Source organism: Sturnus vulgaris, chromosome 2 (assembly GCF_052056855.1).
Source record: "Sturnus vulgaris isolate bStuVul1 chromosome 2, bStuVul1.hap1, whole genome shotgun sequence".
Taxonomy (NCBI): Eukaryota; Metazoa; Chordata; class Aves; order Passeriformes; family Sturnidae; genus Sturnus; species Sturnus vulgaris.
In genome coordinates this window covers 105,245,423-105,262,663 of record NC_142244.1, presented here as the reverse complement: position 1 = coordinate 105,262,663, position 17,241 = coordinate 105,245,423, and the positions used below count along the sequence as shown (strand labels likewise).

Genomic DNA, 17,241 nt, shown 5'->3' with positions numbered 1-17,241 from the left:
CAGAAGCATTTACTAGCATTTTCCAGTTACTTTCAGTATAAGAATCCTCAGCTTTTCCATGCAAATTCCCATTTCTAGTGGAGGAACATTTTCCACAGAAGATAAAAAGGGAAAAAAAAGGAAGTTTTTGTTAATGAATACATAGTTCCTAATGATCCAGCACAAGAGCCAAAGCCACACAAAATGATGGCAAGCAATGCAAGGCACAGAAGCTTGTGTGTACACACAAGTACACATAACTTGGGGTTTTTTTTAAACTGACCATTGAATGCAGTGTCTTGTTTGTTCCTGCCGTTCAATAACATGTGTAACCTGCACCTGACTGAGAAAGAATGCAGATGGCTCAATTAGAAAAAGCTAGATCTAACGACAAAATTAGCTCCCTTACAGTCACATCTTACTCAATATTTTAGGACCTCTAACTGGAAATGAGGACCCCAGGAACCAAGGACTTACTCAATGCTTCCTAAGCATCTGACTGCCTATGTTTTGCACATTGTATTGCTCTGCTATGACACTGCAAAGCTTTTAAATCCAGGAGTAGTCTTTATGAAAGACTTGTTTAAATGTGCAGCTTAAGTTTGGTGCTCCTAGATTATTTTTAAATGGCCTTTAAATTATTATATGCACACAGATGCATCTGAAAGTTAATTTTCACAAAGCAAGGAACTAAGATGAGCTTGAACAAGTACTATCTGTGCTCTTTCAAAACATACAACAGGCAGAGGCCACTCTTGAAATCAGTATTTCTTAACAGCTCCATTTACATTGCTTTATTCATGTAACAACATCAGATGATAACTAGAACCAAAGTGTAAAATTCACATTCTGACTTTGGGATCTATACTATTTTTCCTACTTTCTTATTCGTAAGATTTTTTTCACAGTGTATTTAAAACATTTCTATTTCAAGAGGAAGTAAAAAGACTCCACTCATCTTCCTCTGAATTTTTGGTATCCTGCTCTATTTTTTTTGATTGTGCTCAAGTTTGCACAAGTAGAAAAAAACCCCTCAACTTAAAAAACAAAATCTTAACAGAGCATCTTGACAATGGTTTTAGGCACATGATGTGATTCTTGGGGTTGTCCTATACAGGGCCAAGAGTTAGACTTTGATGATTGCTGTGGGCCTCTTCTACACCAGGAAATCCTATCACTCTACCACTCTCTAATATTTTTAATTCATATTTAGGAAAGCACTCCTTCAAAAGAACTTGCATTAAACATGTTTGATTATAATTTTGATCATATTGCACAAACAAACCAATACATGCTTATTTGGAAAAGGAAGGTGACATGCTGTATACAGAATTTTTCATATTTGGGTTTGGGTATCAGAAAACAAGTAAGACTTGTAAAAAGGTAGAAGATAACACCAAATGAGCACGATGAACAGAGTGCTGCAGTACTTGTTTAGTAACCTGTTATTATCCAGGGGATTGTGGTGGTTTTTTTAGGTTCAGCTGCCCTTTACCAAACATATCATTTTGTTTCAACATCAGACTGAATGCAAAAGAAGACTAAAAAACAACCTGTGTGTGCAATTTGAGTCATAAATAGGAACACTGCTAGGTAATTTACAGAGCACACCACTATTACGTAGGAAGTTGAACAGGATACACAATGATAGAAGAGTATCCAGTTTCCCAGACTGTCACTTCAGTATTTCATCATTTCTCTCTTCTCTAGCAAGAGACAAATCACTGCAGACACTATGGAAAACAAATTACAGGAACAACAAACATGCCGAGAAACAGTTTTTACTTTTCAAACCCTCAACTCCCCAATCTCCAAATCAAGATCTTGCCTAAAGGTTTGGACAACTCACTCAACTCTTCTATCAACCTTTTTCTTCTGGAGAAACACTGCAGGATTTTATAGTTCTGCATAGTTATTTTTTTAAACTATCTGGCTTTACTCAACACAAAGCTAAGCACTCCAAAAATCAAAACGACAAAACTTAAGGCTTATTTCAATAAACTTACTGAAAAAATCACTATTATCAACACCTTTCTTTAAGGCATGACCAGCTTGATTAACCAAGACTACAATGTTAGTAACAATGTCAATCACACTTAGATGTTCCAATATCACTAAAATGCCACAGGGAACCAAGCCCAGAATGCAATGCAGTGTTCACTTTAACTCCCACTGCCTAATGAAGAGTTATGTGGTAGAGCAATGCATTCTTTGCTCTGAACAGACACCATATAACTCAAACAATAGCTAATAGTGAATGCTGTTTAATAAGGTTTAAAGCAGATGACTCACCAATTACATGTTTTCAAAATCCAAAATCACTTTCTTTTTTCTCTCCAAGGTTCAGCCAATTTCTCAACATATACAAAAACCCTGACCAAACTCCTCTGCCCAGCCCCCCTCAATCTCTGTTCCATGTCAAACAATTTGACAGGTAAGAAATAGGAGAATGATGAATTTTTTTTTCCTTTAAGATGCATCTTTTGGACACAAAAGTACTTGAGGCAGTTTTAACTTTGAGATTAACAAATCTTAATCTCTAAAACCATGCTAAGACTGATGACTCCTGAGCCTTTGCATCCTGAGTCTGCTCAGTGCTTGCACTCACTTCAACAGCTCTCCCAACATGCATTTTCCTGGGCTCTCATCAGGCATAAATTCTGTAGATCCATGGGTTTAGTTTTTAGGTTAGTTTAGGTTTATACAGGACAATGCACAACAAATTTAAATAACAAATACAGTTCTGGACAGACAAAAAACATTCCTTAAAATAAGTAGCAAAAAAAAAAATTGTTTCAATTAACTTCAAGTTCTAGTTAACTCTGCCCATCTATAAAGTGGATGTATCCATCAACTGGTTACAGGCTGAACTTAGGCCACTATGCTTCCTCCAACATTGAGAAAGAAAACTAGTGATTTGGAAGCAGGTGAAAGGGTCCCTTTTCTACATTTGCCCATTTCTTACGTCTTACCCCATATGTCATTGTCACTGGACACCTTTGTCTGTTACCATATGCCAGAGAAGTATAATTTCTATTTTTAACATGGGTTTCTATTTTTATTTTATGATGTGCCAGAACTGGACATGGCTAAGGTTGGGTTTTATCCTTCCTCACTTCAGAGTGAGTAATAAGCAGCAAGACACAGAGCATGAAACATCTAGCACCAAAGCTAGGCTTTGGTTTTGGGGGACAGGGAGAGCTGTTAAGGAAACAATGGAGGCAAACCCGACTGTAAGTACCTCCACTGGCTGAACTCTCAGTAACAAAAGGAAATGGAAATATTTCTCAAAGGCTCTGAAACTACCAGGAAATCACAGAGGCTCACATAGGGACATACAGTCATTCTTCCATCCTCCTTTCATGGCTCAGTCATGGAGAATCTTGCTCCCTCACTGGAGGTGCTAATTAGAAAACCCACACAGCAGCCAAAAAAAGGAGTCTAACTATGGAGCAACATGATGATTGTCTGGACATTTAGAGGGCTGTATAAGAGAGCAGCCAGGAAGAGACAGCTTAGTGAAGCACCACAGGTCCGTGTGGGAGACGAGACACATGATCCCTTGCACCAGGGGTCAGTGCTGTTTACTGGAGCCTGTGAGTGGTCTGAGTTTCCAGCCTGCCTGGGCTGAGTGACCCCAATCAGGAAGTCACAAATTCCTGTTCAGAGGTATTTTTAAAGGCTCTACTTCATAAACAGGCTGAAAATGATAGCCTTTTCAACCTCGAAAGATGAGATCAACAGAACAAAAACTTAGCACAGAAAAATGCATTTTCTTAGCAACACATAATCCATTGACATTCAGAGACAACCTTACAACCAGTCTCAGCATCTGATAGAGCATGGTTGCACAGCTCTTGGGACAATGCTCACATGCTACTTTGAAGGCACAAGAGAGTGATGGCTCAGAAAAATAAAAGCCACATATCATGCTGATAACTACAAGTATATACACTCATTCGAAAGAAATCACTTGGGCCATCTAAAAGCCGTATTTCTAGAAAGTCTAATACTGTAAAAACACTTAACATGTTCAGAAACAAGTTGCTGGGAAGGTATATTAGAGATGAAAACAGACCTCAGGATACACCAAGGTCTATACATCTTCATCAACTCTCATTTCTCTCCATTGTGATGGCTGGGAGCCTGTACCTTTAACCGTCTCTCCTTGGAGGACATAACACCAAGCACCTCACAGGACATAGCCTTGCATCATATCATTGATCACTTCAAAGCACAGCTTCAGAAGAATGGAAATAAGAGCATGCTTTATGACTTCTGAACCTCAGAGTCATGGGATTATGTTTAACAATAGGTTTTCACAAACAAGCTTCAAGCGTTAAACCTACAGACAGGTTTGCAAGTTGTGCAGGGTAAGTGCCCTAAAGCTCATGTCTCTGTGTGCAGATCCTGTGTAGGCTGCAACACTCAGTATGGATGATGCAGCTAGAACAGCAAGGGCATGTAAAGCACGGCTGCTACTCATACAAGTTTGTTCTAAGCTGTGAATACTATTTTCACAGAGAAAGTATGGAGGCATTTTTCCTCAAACACACTCAGACACAAACTTAAAGCAGCAGAGAAAGACATCCATTAACTGCCTTTTTATATCTTTCCAGAGCTGAAAAAAAAGGAAGTCCCTCCCGCACCTTAAAATTGGCCACAAGTTCTTATACCCCCTAGGAATACAAATAAATAGTCTGAAAGACCTTCCACAGGCAGAATCTCTATAAATGTTAATAAAGTGCCAGGCAATACCGGTTACCTGCCTCCATCTAGTGGTGACAGGACATTCTGCAGCAGCATTTGGAGGCTGCTTTAAGGATCGCCAAGGAAGGAATCCCAAGGGAACCACCAGGTGTTTTAAGAGCAGCATGCCAAAAATAATTATTTTTATAATCTCAGATAAATTATATCCATCTGGAGTTAGTCAGCACTAGACCTTGCATGCTGACAATTCAAAACATTTTCTAAAACTTGTGCATAGCTCAATGAAGAGGTGATGAGCATTTCCCTTTATCTTTCCCAGGAGTAGCATTTAGACAGACAGGCAGCAATACAGTATAGGAAAGAATGGCATTCTGTGAACACAATTCCACTTTCGGGCAAAGCATTTCTTTGGCATTGAAATAAATGACATCCCAACTAGATGTACATGATTCTGTTCAGGGTACAAGCAGACAGACTACAAACTAGGAAGGACAGAAATCTTTAATGTTAGTACAACACAATGTCAAGGCAGAAGAGGCAACTGTAATTACTGGCTAGTAGTCACGAGGACAACAATCCTTTTGTTGCATTTCTCCTATGAGACATTTCCTCACCATAGCAAAGATGAGGCCCTAACAACTAAGTGGACATTGCCTCAGTCACTTTTCTTGATGATATTTAGTATTTTTTGTTTTAGAGAACCAAAATGCAAAGAAGGGGTTGGGGACCACAGAGAGCCCTGCATTTTAAAAAACACAACTGACTTTAAAAGTCTATGATTTCTTCATCACATTTCTTCAAGCATCCTGGAAGTAGATAGCTGGACCAAAAGTAATTTAAATTCCCAGTGTTAATACACAGTGCTAAAACCACTGGCATTTAACAGCAAACACAACAGAACATTCAAAATCATTTATGAGCTCCCAATGTGTGACTAAGCTGCCAAAGTTGGTAGTGAACGTTTGAAGTTCTGTCTATAGTCTAACCAATCCTCCAAGTAGACAGCTTCAGTTAGTTTAATTGAATTTAAATTTAAGTAACTTAAAGTTACAGACAGTTAATTTTATTTAAAGCACCCCAATAATCTGTTCATCCTACGACCAGACTGTTGAATTGTCTGAGGGTGTGGTGGGTTGATCCTGGCTAGATGCCAGTGTCCACAAAGATCACACTGTCACTCCTCACCTCAGCTGGACAGAGTAGAGAAAATACAGCAAAAGGCTCATGGGCCGAGATAAGGATGGGGAGAGAACACTCACCAGTTAACATCACAGACAAACAGACTCAACTTGGGTAATAAACTCAATTTCCTCAGCAAATCAGAGTGGGATAATAAGAAGTACACCCAAATTTTAACAACACCTTCCCCTGTCCCTCTCTTCTCCCCAGGGTGAACTTTACTCACAAATTCTCTACCTCCTCCCCACTGCACTGATGGGGATAGGGAATGGGGATTGTAATCAGTTCATCCCAGTTATTTCTACAGCTTCTTCCTCCTCACACCCTGCTCCACTGTGGGGTCTCCCACCATGGGAGACAGTCCTCCATGAACTTCTTCAACATGAGTCCTTCCACGGGCTGCAGTTTTTCATTAATTGCTCCAGCATGGGTCCCCTGCAGGGTCACAAGTTCTACCAGGAAGTCTGCTCTAGTGTGGGCTTCCCATAGGGTCACAGCCTCCTTCAGGTATCCACATGCTCCACCACGGGGTCCTCCAGGGACTGCAGGTGGATCTCTGCTCCCCTATGGAGCTTCATGGGCTGCAGGAGCACAGCCTGCTACACCATGGTCATCATCACAGACTGCAGGAGAATCTCTGCACTGGTACCTAGAGCATCTCCTGCCCCTCCTTCAGTGACCTGGGTGTCTAAGAGCTGTTTCTCTCACACATTCTCACTTCTCTCTCTGGCTGCAACAGCTGTTGTGCAGCAACTTTAAGCCCTTCAAAAATCTTACCCAGAGGCACTGCCACAGTCACAGACGGGCTCAGCCTTCACCAGGAGCAGGTCCACCCTGGAGCCAGCAGGCATTGGCTCTGTTGGACATGAGGAGCCCTTCCCACATCCCCCTCTACTACCAAAACTCAGCCACATAAACCCAATAGAGAGGGTTATTCCATTTTTACAGAGGACTGTTTTGTTTTCTCAGGCCCAACTGGGAAGAGGCTACAAGGACCATCAAATCAGCTGAGTGGTGTATCAACAGATGTATCAAAAGCTCTCACAGCTGTCTGCCCCAGTATTAATTGTACTTTTTTCAACATCTTTGGGAAGACTAAATTGCAAGAACACTGCCCTTGCACTGGCTACACATTAGCCCTAAATCCAATTTTAGGCCACAAATTTAAATTAAGAAACAATTTTAATATTGTTTCTTTCCCATCCTGCCGTGTCCCATCTTGTTGCTTTGGCACCACAATGTAACATTGCATAGTTTCACAACAGCTAAAACCTACCAGGGCTGGTTCAGGATTGCTGTCCTTTCTTTCTGTGAAATCACATGCTGGACAGCTGACTTACCTCCTCCCCATGAGGACAAAACAAGCAGTACCAGTCTCCACCTCAGCTGGTTCCAGCTGACACAGAACAATGCCACTTGCCCTCTGGCTGCAGCACAGCCATCATTTCAGCTTTCAGCACAAGCTTCTTCTCCAGAGTCCTTCTGCAAAGTCCAACAAAACCTGTCCCCAGACGTACTTTTGCCTTCCTTCCAGTAAGGCGAGCTAGGTGTTACTATGCATGTATAAGTACAGCAACACTGACTTGCTCTGTTTCCAAAACATGTAGTGTCCTTTGATATCAAAGTCTGGCACAAATATTTCCACTATTAACAGGACATAAATGCCATTAAAATTTAGTGTGGTAAAACCATGTTAATCATCTTTCAACCACAAGATAATTTCTCTTGCCCATACAACCACATCATTTTAAAATAGAGCAGCATATTAGAATTGCCAGAAACCTCATCCCACCAGTTTTGCATTTCTTTATAAACCTGCAGAATTTTACCAATACTACATATTCAAACCAACTTCTATGTATTTCAGAGTTTAAGGATATTATTCTAAATTACAGTACTTAGATTCTCTACACACCAGACGACTTGTTTATGAGCATGACAAAATACAACTTCAGAGACTTAGACTTGACTGAACCATCTGCTGGCTCCTGTCATGTTCTTGTACAATTGCACACAACTTTGTGGCATTCCAAACTCAGGATTACCTGAAGTATTTTCTGTTGAAAGCTATACACAATTCTATTATCTATGAGGTGGCTGTACTAACTTCTCATCCCACTGCACCTATGTCGAACTTTTATACCTTAATGAATGACAAATTTCTATGGTTTACACCCTACAGTTGGAGACATTAGCTTAAAAACTATGTGTTTCTTCATGAAGTACATCTGTTCTGCTTTCCCAAGACTTGTTTAGCTGCAATATTCTGCAGTATGCCTTGCTGAGTCTTAAAATTATGTTTCTAAACTCCAGACAAAAGCACTACCTATTCAGCTGAAATAATGAAAAAGACAACTTAATTAGTAAATCCTAACTTTCATGCAAGATGCCAGATAAGTCATTAAAGGGAGAAAACCAGCTTGAAGTAGATTTTTAATTAGTTTCGTCTTTTTTTAATCTGAAAATATGCAAATTGCAATAGATATAAAGCAGTCCTTTATTACACCCAAGTATCATACCTGTGTAAAGTATTTTCCATCTTGTTTCAGGACTTTCATTGAGAGGTCAAGAATCAACCGTAGAAATTCCCATGTGGAATCTGCATATGGGGAATGATTGAAAAACAGAACAGCACATTATTGGCTTGTTTACTTATATATTCAAGACTTGCAAAGTTAAAAAAGAAATAAATCCAGGATTTCAAAAAAACAAATGCAAACCATACACAATGGCAATGATGGCAGAAGTATTGTTGTTCTTCACAGGAATTTTCCTGAAGTTTCCAATAAATTATGCAGTGAGGAAAATTTACTGGAGTATGAACTCCAAATACTTCAAGAGCTACATGAGTTTATTATTCTGGAATAAGGTTTAAAAGAATGTTAGGCACTTGCTAGTCTTTTCTAATACTCAAAATTTTAAAGAAAACAGATGTCTTTTTTTCCTCTCAGATTTGCTTTTTAAAATGGAAAAAATGAAAGCATTTATGCTGCAGTCTATTATACAGCAGAAGGACAGAAATGCTGAAAACTCTCATAAGGAAATAAATTAGAAGATTTACCTTCTTCTGGAGACGTGGAGATTGGAACAGCTGTCAGATCATTAATTACATAATCAAACATTCTCCCTTCTTTGGCATACCTCTTCAGTACAGGAATACAGTCCTCAATTAGAACCTATAAGAATGAAATATTGCTGGTACTTCTAAAAATACCCTAAAACTGACCAGGTAGAAGGAACAAATGTGGATTCAGAGAAATTAAGAGGAAAAAAACCTACAAACTAAATACATGTTTAATTTTAGGCTCCACTTCCAACTTTTTACAGCATACAGAAAAGGAGGAAATTTGTAGGAATTATGACAATGAAAACACAGGCATTTCAGGAATGAAGGTCCTGGATCTGTGACCACTGTTCTTCCTACCAAATGCTGCAACAATTAGCAGTTCCAACATATTAGTTAAATAAGGTATTTAAGTATGAAGTGCCACTGACTTCCACAGAGCAGCACGTGACTTCTGTTAATTTTCTGTGTTATTAGCTCACTCTTGTAAGTTAAGATCTGTGACAACATCTAAGGGCCAGTAATGAAAACAGAAACATGTCAGATTACACCTGGGCTCATTAGTAAATGCTATCAGATGCAGCACAAAGACCTCAGCTGCAGGGATGCATGACATTTGTTGGAGTTTATTTTAATGTAGCAGCAGTGTAATACTAACGGATTTTGCCTGCAAATTAATAATTATTAAATATGTATTACAAATTCAGATATTTTCAACAGTATAGGACAACTAAGAACTACACATTTCTTCTATCTTTTTAACAGTTTGAGGAATTATGTTAAACAACATTCTTACTGCTATCTCTTCTTTATTTCTAAAGTTATAGCAAACATTCTCCTTTTCACATTCCTTAAAAGCTACATATGCAATTAATTTTAGAAGTCTGAAGACAGATTTAAAATACTTCCAACACGAACTTCAGTTATTTTAATATGCCAAGGGTCATACAAAAGGAAAAAAAAGCTTCCCAAACTTGAATCAGAAGACTTGCCCCCAGAACTTTGCCATATCAGTCTTCCAGACTACTTCTGCATGTATTTGAAATACAACTTGTAATGAAAGAAAAACAGAACCTTACCTGGTAGCACTCTCCTTTCAGATTGTCTAAGACATCTCCGCACGTTTTGCGCATGTGTTTTTTACACCCGTCAATCACCATTTGGTCAATGTTTGAAGCTTGTCAAGGCAGAATATATTCCAGAAATAGAGCTAAGAGCTTCTACTTCTTCAGAAATAAATTCTCAAATAGGCATTCACAAAGAAATAATGTGTCTACTCATATATATACTGCAATAGTCAACTTTATGTACTGGCCTCCAGATTCAATTATATGATTATGAAGTGCTTATTTTTGGTTTTAATGAGTATTTTTGATACCATATATTTTCGTTACTGTGAAAGCCTGAAATGTGAATTATAAGATTACTGAAAACTCCATAAAGTTAACTAGGTTAAGATTTTAACCTATATTCTTAAAGCAATTCTTTTTAGTCTTAGCAAATAGATCCCAAAACCTAGGATGATCGACATTTCATAGGCTAACAGTGGTTTACATTACAAATTATATGAACTACAGAATGTTGAAATCTTGATTCGTACTGGTATTTTTAGAACAGGGTTGGTCAATTCATCAGTACAGTTCATCAAGTCCTGACATTGCTATTGATTAAGTTTTTTTGCCTCTAGGCACTATTTTTTATATCTTTCTTTAGGAAAACAGATGAACTCAAGAAGGCAGAAGTGAGCCCAAACCTCAAACTTGACAGACCTGTCTCCTGTTATTAGAGAAAGCATCAGTCTGATGACAGAGGCTTTCCTTTCCAGCCTTATGCAAACTGCTATTCAAGAGCTATGGTACAGATTGGGAACCTGAAAGCAGGTGCTGCACAATGATGCACAAATATGTACAAATATGTAGTCACTGGATCTCTCTATGCTGACAAAGAGACTTCATTTTAGACCCCATCTCCTCATGCAACTTAGAACCTGACAAGTAACTGTGTTAAGGTATCAGCAGAAAACTCAGGCTGATATGAATGATTGGCCATTTGTCAAAGGATATCTCTACCATAGTAACCATCTTTGGCTTCAGTTTGACTATCTCATATAGTATACCTCCATCACCACCTCCCAGGATTAGCACTTCTTTCCCAGTGTAATCTTCCTTTCCACTGCCCATTATGGCTTGAGTATATGCCAGGTCACTTTCTGCCAGATCTGAATAAAAGGAAGAGAGAATTGGACAGAAACATTGCATCTTCAATTGTTCTCATTAACTGGTATTAATCCAGAGGTGATACAATGCAGACCAAAGCAAGAACATCTAGAGAAACAACCTGTCTCACAGACAGGCCAAGTAATGAGATTCTTCTCACAATCTCACACCAGGATTTCTCTAGCTCTCCACATGAGCCCAAGAGTGGTCACTTCAGTATTGGGAAGTGGTGTGTGCCAAGGGAAAAAGTAACAGAGAAAAACCATTGGTCTTTATAACTTGTTCACACTTGATACTTCAGTGGCTTTATCTCAGATTCATCCTGCAAGAGACAGATCTGGAAATTTTTGAAAATTCATTGTGGACCCCAGCTAGAAAGAGCAACCTAGACCCACACCAGCAGATCCCTGCACAGAAACAAACATGACCATTAACATCCAGGTGCTGAAGGGCTCTGCAGCTTGCCTGCTGCCAGTATTACCTTCCAAGCAGGCAGTAACACCCACAAGCTGCAACAGCAGATCTGCACTACAAGGGCCAAGCTCTGTGCAGCAACACATTGTGGCATATCCTGTCACTCTGCTGGCAATCATCACCTCACTTATGAGTGCACAATAACAAAATGAGACGAAGCATTATTTCAAAATCCCATGGAAGGGAAATAAGTAATGGCATACTTCCCTTTCTACAAGGCACATTGCAATAATGCTCAAGCAAAATCTCATCTCCATATTAAACTCTGATGAAAATTTCTGGCTAGAAGTACTGAATATCGAATTGGATGATTTCGACTACATTAGATTAGAAAATACCTTGCTAATGAATTCAATAGAAGTGCTTTTCAGCTGCCATCTGCACTGAAGCCCTCCTGACAGTTACAGAAATCAAATTGAATTGTTGGAGTTACTTCCAATGATCTCAAAAAGCTGTATTTCAATTTCTTAATTACTCTGACAGTAGAATGAAGATAGGTATTCTATCCCTGGGCAGCAACATCCTTCATTTACCAGAGTCAGTCCTTTACACAACATAAGAACTAAGATTTTACAAAGCATAGTGCTTTTATTGCCTAGATTTTCCAGCAGTCTCTAGCTTTAAAGAACAGTAGCCCACCTTCTCCTAAATTCACTTTCAAAAATACAAAGGTCAGCAGGTATAAAATATCACATATAAAAACCCTCACATAAAGGTTGGGTCACTAATTTGATTAATTTACAAGTTCTAGTATTTTGAACAAGAGTCAAAAGCTGTTCACCAATAAAGCAGCTAAATGCTCTGAGATACAGCTGTCCTACACCTCACTAAGCAGGGAATTCCCTTAGAGAATCAAGGCAGCAGCAGGATTATACACACACACACACAAAGTCCCACTTCCTATTTCTTTACAACTATTGTTTTTTGAAGACTGATAAAGTAGCTTGTTTTTCTGTCAAAGAGAAGCTCTCAGAAGGTTGGACTGGCAGCAAACAGAGAAAAGCTCATATAGAAGAATGGAGTAGAGCAAGCTCTGCTATAGAACATCTTCTATTCTCCCAGGCCACTTTCTGCAGCAAAGATACTAACTCTGGAAAAATCAACCTTATTTTTTTTAACTCTAGATTTTACACTGGTCAGCCTGATTAACATCCTTGATGTACAGGAACACATGCGTGTACATGCACAAACAGAGTTCCCAGCACTGAACCATGACCCTTAAGACATCTATTCAAACTGCCATAGCAGAATAGAAAACAACACTACTGACATATTCACACCAGAGATCCTTAAATGAGATGATACTTACTAACATCCCCACTGAGAATAAGAATATTCCCAAATTGTTTGGAATGCAGAATTTTAATATTCTGAAAAGGTGAATCTTCATCATAAACAACTTCATCTATGTCATACTCCACCAGGCGCCCATCAGCTGTGGGCCAGTATCTATCAATGACACCTCCTCTCAAAATGGCTGGCAACCTAGAAAAAATAATGAGAAAATTACAAAAATTTGGAATGTCTACTTTTAAAAAATCCACTTTAAACTTACTGTAAACTCACCATAATAAATAATATTTACAAGAGGCATCTAAGAAAACTTGCCACATTTAACACTTAACAGATATAAGAAATCTACCAGTTATATGTTAAATATACATAACTTGCTAAGGAACAGATAATATACATGGTTCTTTTTTATGTACAACTTCTACAATGTACCTGTGAATTTCTCTATATTCTAAGATATGGAATTGACATAATGTATGAGCCTCTGTAGAAGAATCTGCTCATGACTAGAAATTAATGCAATACAAAAACAGAATGCAGGAAAAAAGACATGACAAAACCTCTTCCCATCTCAGTTCAGCTAAGAACACCATTTCTCTAGGATTAAGTGGATTTCACTCTGAAGCTATACTGAGACATATAATACATAGAGAAACAAAAAAAGAACTATTACAGTGTTTCAAACTGAGATGGGTCAGCCTGCAGTACTTAAGCATAATTCTTTATATCAGTCAACAGTCTGCATTACAGATTGTTTGGGGTTTCTTGTTTGTGGGTTTTACGCTTTTTTATAAATTCCATAGAGATGCACCTTGGTTCAAACCAGTATTTTACCTGTAAAGACAAACTATCTTTGAAATTACAGCAAACAATCAAAGAGATTGCATTTAGACAAAATATGCAGGTACAGAGTTCACCAGATCTCCCACATACACCTGAAAGAATTCAAGGGGCTTTTTTTCCAGGAGGCTGTAGCAGAAGACCAGACACAGACAAGCTTCTTCTAAACTCCTCAGTGATTCCCAATCGACATTCCAGAAACACTTCCTACCCCCAGCTAGCCGCTAGATGGCAGCACATGGTGGAAGCAAGAGCAACCCTGCTTTACAACAACAAAAAGGCACGAAATGCTTCTCTGGCTACATTCATCCTAGTGCAGCTACACCAAAACGATGGAGAAGAGAAAGAACCCAACAAACAAACACACACACACACACACACACCCCCCCCCCAAAAAAAAAAAAAAAAGAAAAAAACATTGAGGAGCGTGTGACAAGACTAATGCCAGATGCACTGTTCTAGGAGGTTCATCTTGCTGTGCTAAGGGAACCAAAAGATCTAGACCACTCCAGGTAGATGTTGGCCTGATCTGTTCAAGAAATTCCTATCACAAGGATTCCAAAAACTCCCTCTATCATTTCAGCATCAAAACAGCCTCAGAAAGATTGTCCTCCATAAGCACAGATGCAAGATAATAATCAATGCTCATACACTGCACGCATTCCATGAGGCTTGACCAGGTTGATGTAACGAGATAATTACTCTGTTTTACATACAACTATAAAACAGAAATAATACATAAGTATAATAGTACTTTTCAAATTATTACCGTTTTACTTGTGGTCTCTCATAACGTTCAGATCTACTTTCTGCCATAGTACTGCTTAATTGTTTTCCTATTTTGTAGTTTGCACCTTGGATTTACTGAGCCTTGTTGATTTCACACTTGCTTCTTACTTTTCTTGACTCATTTTCACTTTTATGTTCCTTCAAGCACCTGCTGCACTTTCTACCATGTGCATGCCTATAGTAAGTGCTCCCTGGCTTCCAGGTATCAGTCATTGCCAGCCACCGTGAAGACAAAAAGCCACAGCCAGTATGAAAGTTATTTCAGCACCAGGCCATGAGCTGCAATTTGAGCCCTTATGTTTTAACACATAGCCTTGAATTTAAATAATCCAAACTGACAAAGGGCTTGCAAAGTCTCCCTCCTTAAGTTTAATTATAAAAATTTGCTACAAAACATATCTAATCTTCTTGGCAGGTCCCCAAACCATATATGCCCACAGTGAGCACCATGAGGCACAGTAGAAGCAGAGATGTGAGTAAGAGCTGCAGGAAACCTTGTCAGGGCAAAGTCTTTTCTATGAGCTTGAGCTCCATTTTAGCTCTAATCCTCACCCCTGGTCCCTGTGCCAGAGCTGCACTGCAGCTCTACTCCCACCTACCCATGTCTTTTGCCAATCCTTACCTACAGCTCAGAGCTGCCTCAGTATTACAGCCTAGTCTGGCAGCCACAGGGCTGGGTCTGATCCTGGTCATCATCAGCTCACCTTCTCCAGGAGCTGTGGGATGTGACCCATATGGTACAGTTTATTCCCTGGCCTATTCCTCTGCCACTTTTAGCTGCCTAGCCCTTTCAGAGCAGTCTGCTCCTGCTTTCACAGTGCATTTTCTCTCACTATTTCATACAATTATCACAAGAAACTAAAAAAAACACCCCATCCATACCTTCATACTCCAGGCTATTTACTGCATTACACAGAGTATAACTTGCTTATTATCTTTCACAATTCTGCAGACAAGCCACATACCGAGGTAGAGGTACTAACTTACCGTTTCACCCTTTTTATGTTACCATGAAACAATTCTTTCATTCTTTCTTCTACTTTGTTTAGAAGCTGCAAAAAATAGCAAACGAGAGGTAGAATTTGTAGATCAGCACTTAATACAAAATATCTGTTAAATCAATCTACCTGGAAGTCAATAAGACACAGCACCCGCTATGAAAAGGCTTTGAAATGTAACACTAGAAGCCCATGAGTAACAGCCAGCTAACCTCCTCAGCCTTGTTACTAGTAGGAATGTGCACATTTCAGCTGCTGTCATCACTGCATTTAGCTGTTCTCCAGGACAACACAGCCAAAGAGGGAACATGAGAAGCCCTTAAAGTTCCATTCCTGCTACAGCAGGCCTCCTCCCCCACAATATTCAATGTCTAGAGCCTTCATGCCAAGGAAGATGAAGTTTTTTCTCCATGAGGCAAGAGATTGAGTATGGAAGCTCCCCATCTGTCAGAACAGAGAATACGAAGTCTCACACTAATACAGCAGGTTGCAGAGTAAGTATCTCATGTCCTCCCCTCACTGCCCTAGGTAGCTGAAGAGACCCAAACCCTAACCAAGACTACTGTATCTTTACTTTCACAAAGAACACAAGGCCCAGTACTTGCAGAAGTGTGTGCATTCATGCAGTCACATGTGTGTGCAATTTCAACAGGTGCTACTGTTCCGCATCTGTGAGCATCCAGGTTTGAACTGACTTTAATATTTTTAATCTCTTGCCACAACACACTTCGACAGACCTGAAAAAAAAGGGTCTCCCCATACAGTTAGGTAATCCTAGTAAGATAAGCAACACTCATACCTGATCAACTTCTTCTCTTCCTTTCATGTCATCATTGTAGCTCTGCAGATCCACCAACACCAGCCCATGAGGGTGAATTCTCAGATTGGCGAAACTACAACACAGACAGTGATAACAAATTTATTATCAAAAGTCAGAGTAAGGAAATCTAAAACAAGTTATATTAAAATTCAGAATGAATATATTTTTCCCCAGCATCAGCAACTGTTGGCAGTGACAGCTCAAGTCTTCCTCTGCTAGTCACGAAGAGCAAACAAAGTTGCAAGAACTTGCCTATCACTACACAACTAATAAAGTCAGTAGGAAGCAAGGCAATGAAACAGGGTGTTTAAGCCACAGCAACTATGGTACAATGAGAATATGCTGCTTGCTAGGCTACAAGGCCTGCTGGAACAGGTGTGTTGGTTTGGTTTGGGCTTTTTAATTGAAAACAAGCCTTAAGAAAACAGATAGACACTTTCCTTCCCCTATATTTTCCTTTTCACTTCTAGGGGTGTATCTCTTTTGTTCTGCAGGCAAGGTGGTTGGGGTTGGTTATTTGATTTATTTTAAAAACCCAACAAAAAAAATTAGTAGAGTAACTATTCAGAGACACTGATTACATTCAAAGCTGAATAAAAACCTGCAAGTGAGAAACAATAAGCATCCTGGAGCAAACAACAGCTTTGACTGGCAAAGAAATTGCAGCAGCAAACTCTCATCAATGAATACAGATGCAAAGTCAACAAAACTCCTACTGTATATTTACTAGAGGACTAAGAGCAAAGCTTCACCATGCTAAGTGTATTAGGTGAACAAACACCGAATCTTCAAGAACCTGCAAAGAAGAAAACAAGAGCTAAGGGTAGTGGGGAAGGACACAAAACATTGTAGCAGAGACATCCTTCCTATTCTAGGGAG

The 17,241-nt window shown here is 39.2% G+C and overlaps 1 protein-coding gene across 1 annotated transcript in view; it reads right to left on the bottom strand.

The window, feature by feature from the left end:
• Positions 1-17,241, bottom strand: part of SMS (spermine synthase) — a 42,979-nt gene that overhangs the window by 5,861 nt on the left and 19,877 nt on the right. Inside the window, exons 3-9 of the mRNA XM_014879729.2 lie at positions 16,342-16,435; positions 15,532-15,596; positions 12,932-13,107; positions 10,996-11,150; positions 10,012-10,101; positions 8,930-9,044; positions 8,388-8,467 (exon numbers count right to left, since the gene is read on the bottom strand). Of these exons, the coding sequence (XP_014735215.1) occupies positions 8,388-8,467; positions 8,930-9,044; positions 10,012-10,101; positions 10,996-11,150; positions 12,932-13,107; positions 15,532-15,596; positions 16,342-16,435 (775 nt within the window). The remainder of the gene's footprint in view (positions 1-8,387; positions 8,468-8,929; positions 9,045-10,011; positions 10,102-10,995; positions 11,151-12,931; positions 13,108-15,531; positions 15,597-16,341; positions 16,436-17,241) is intronic.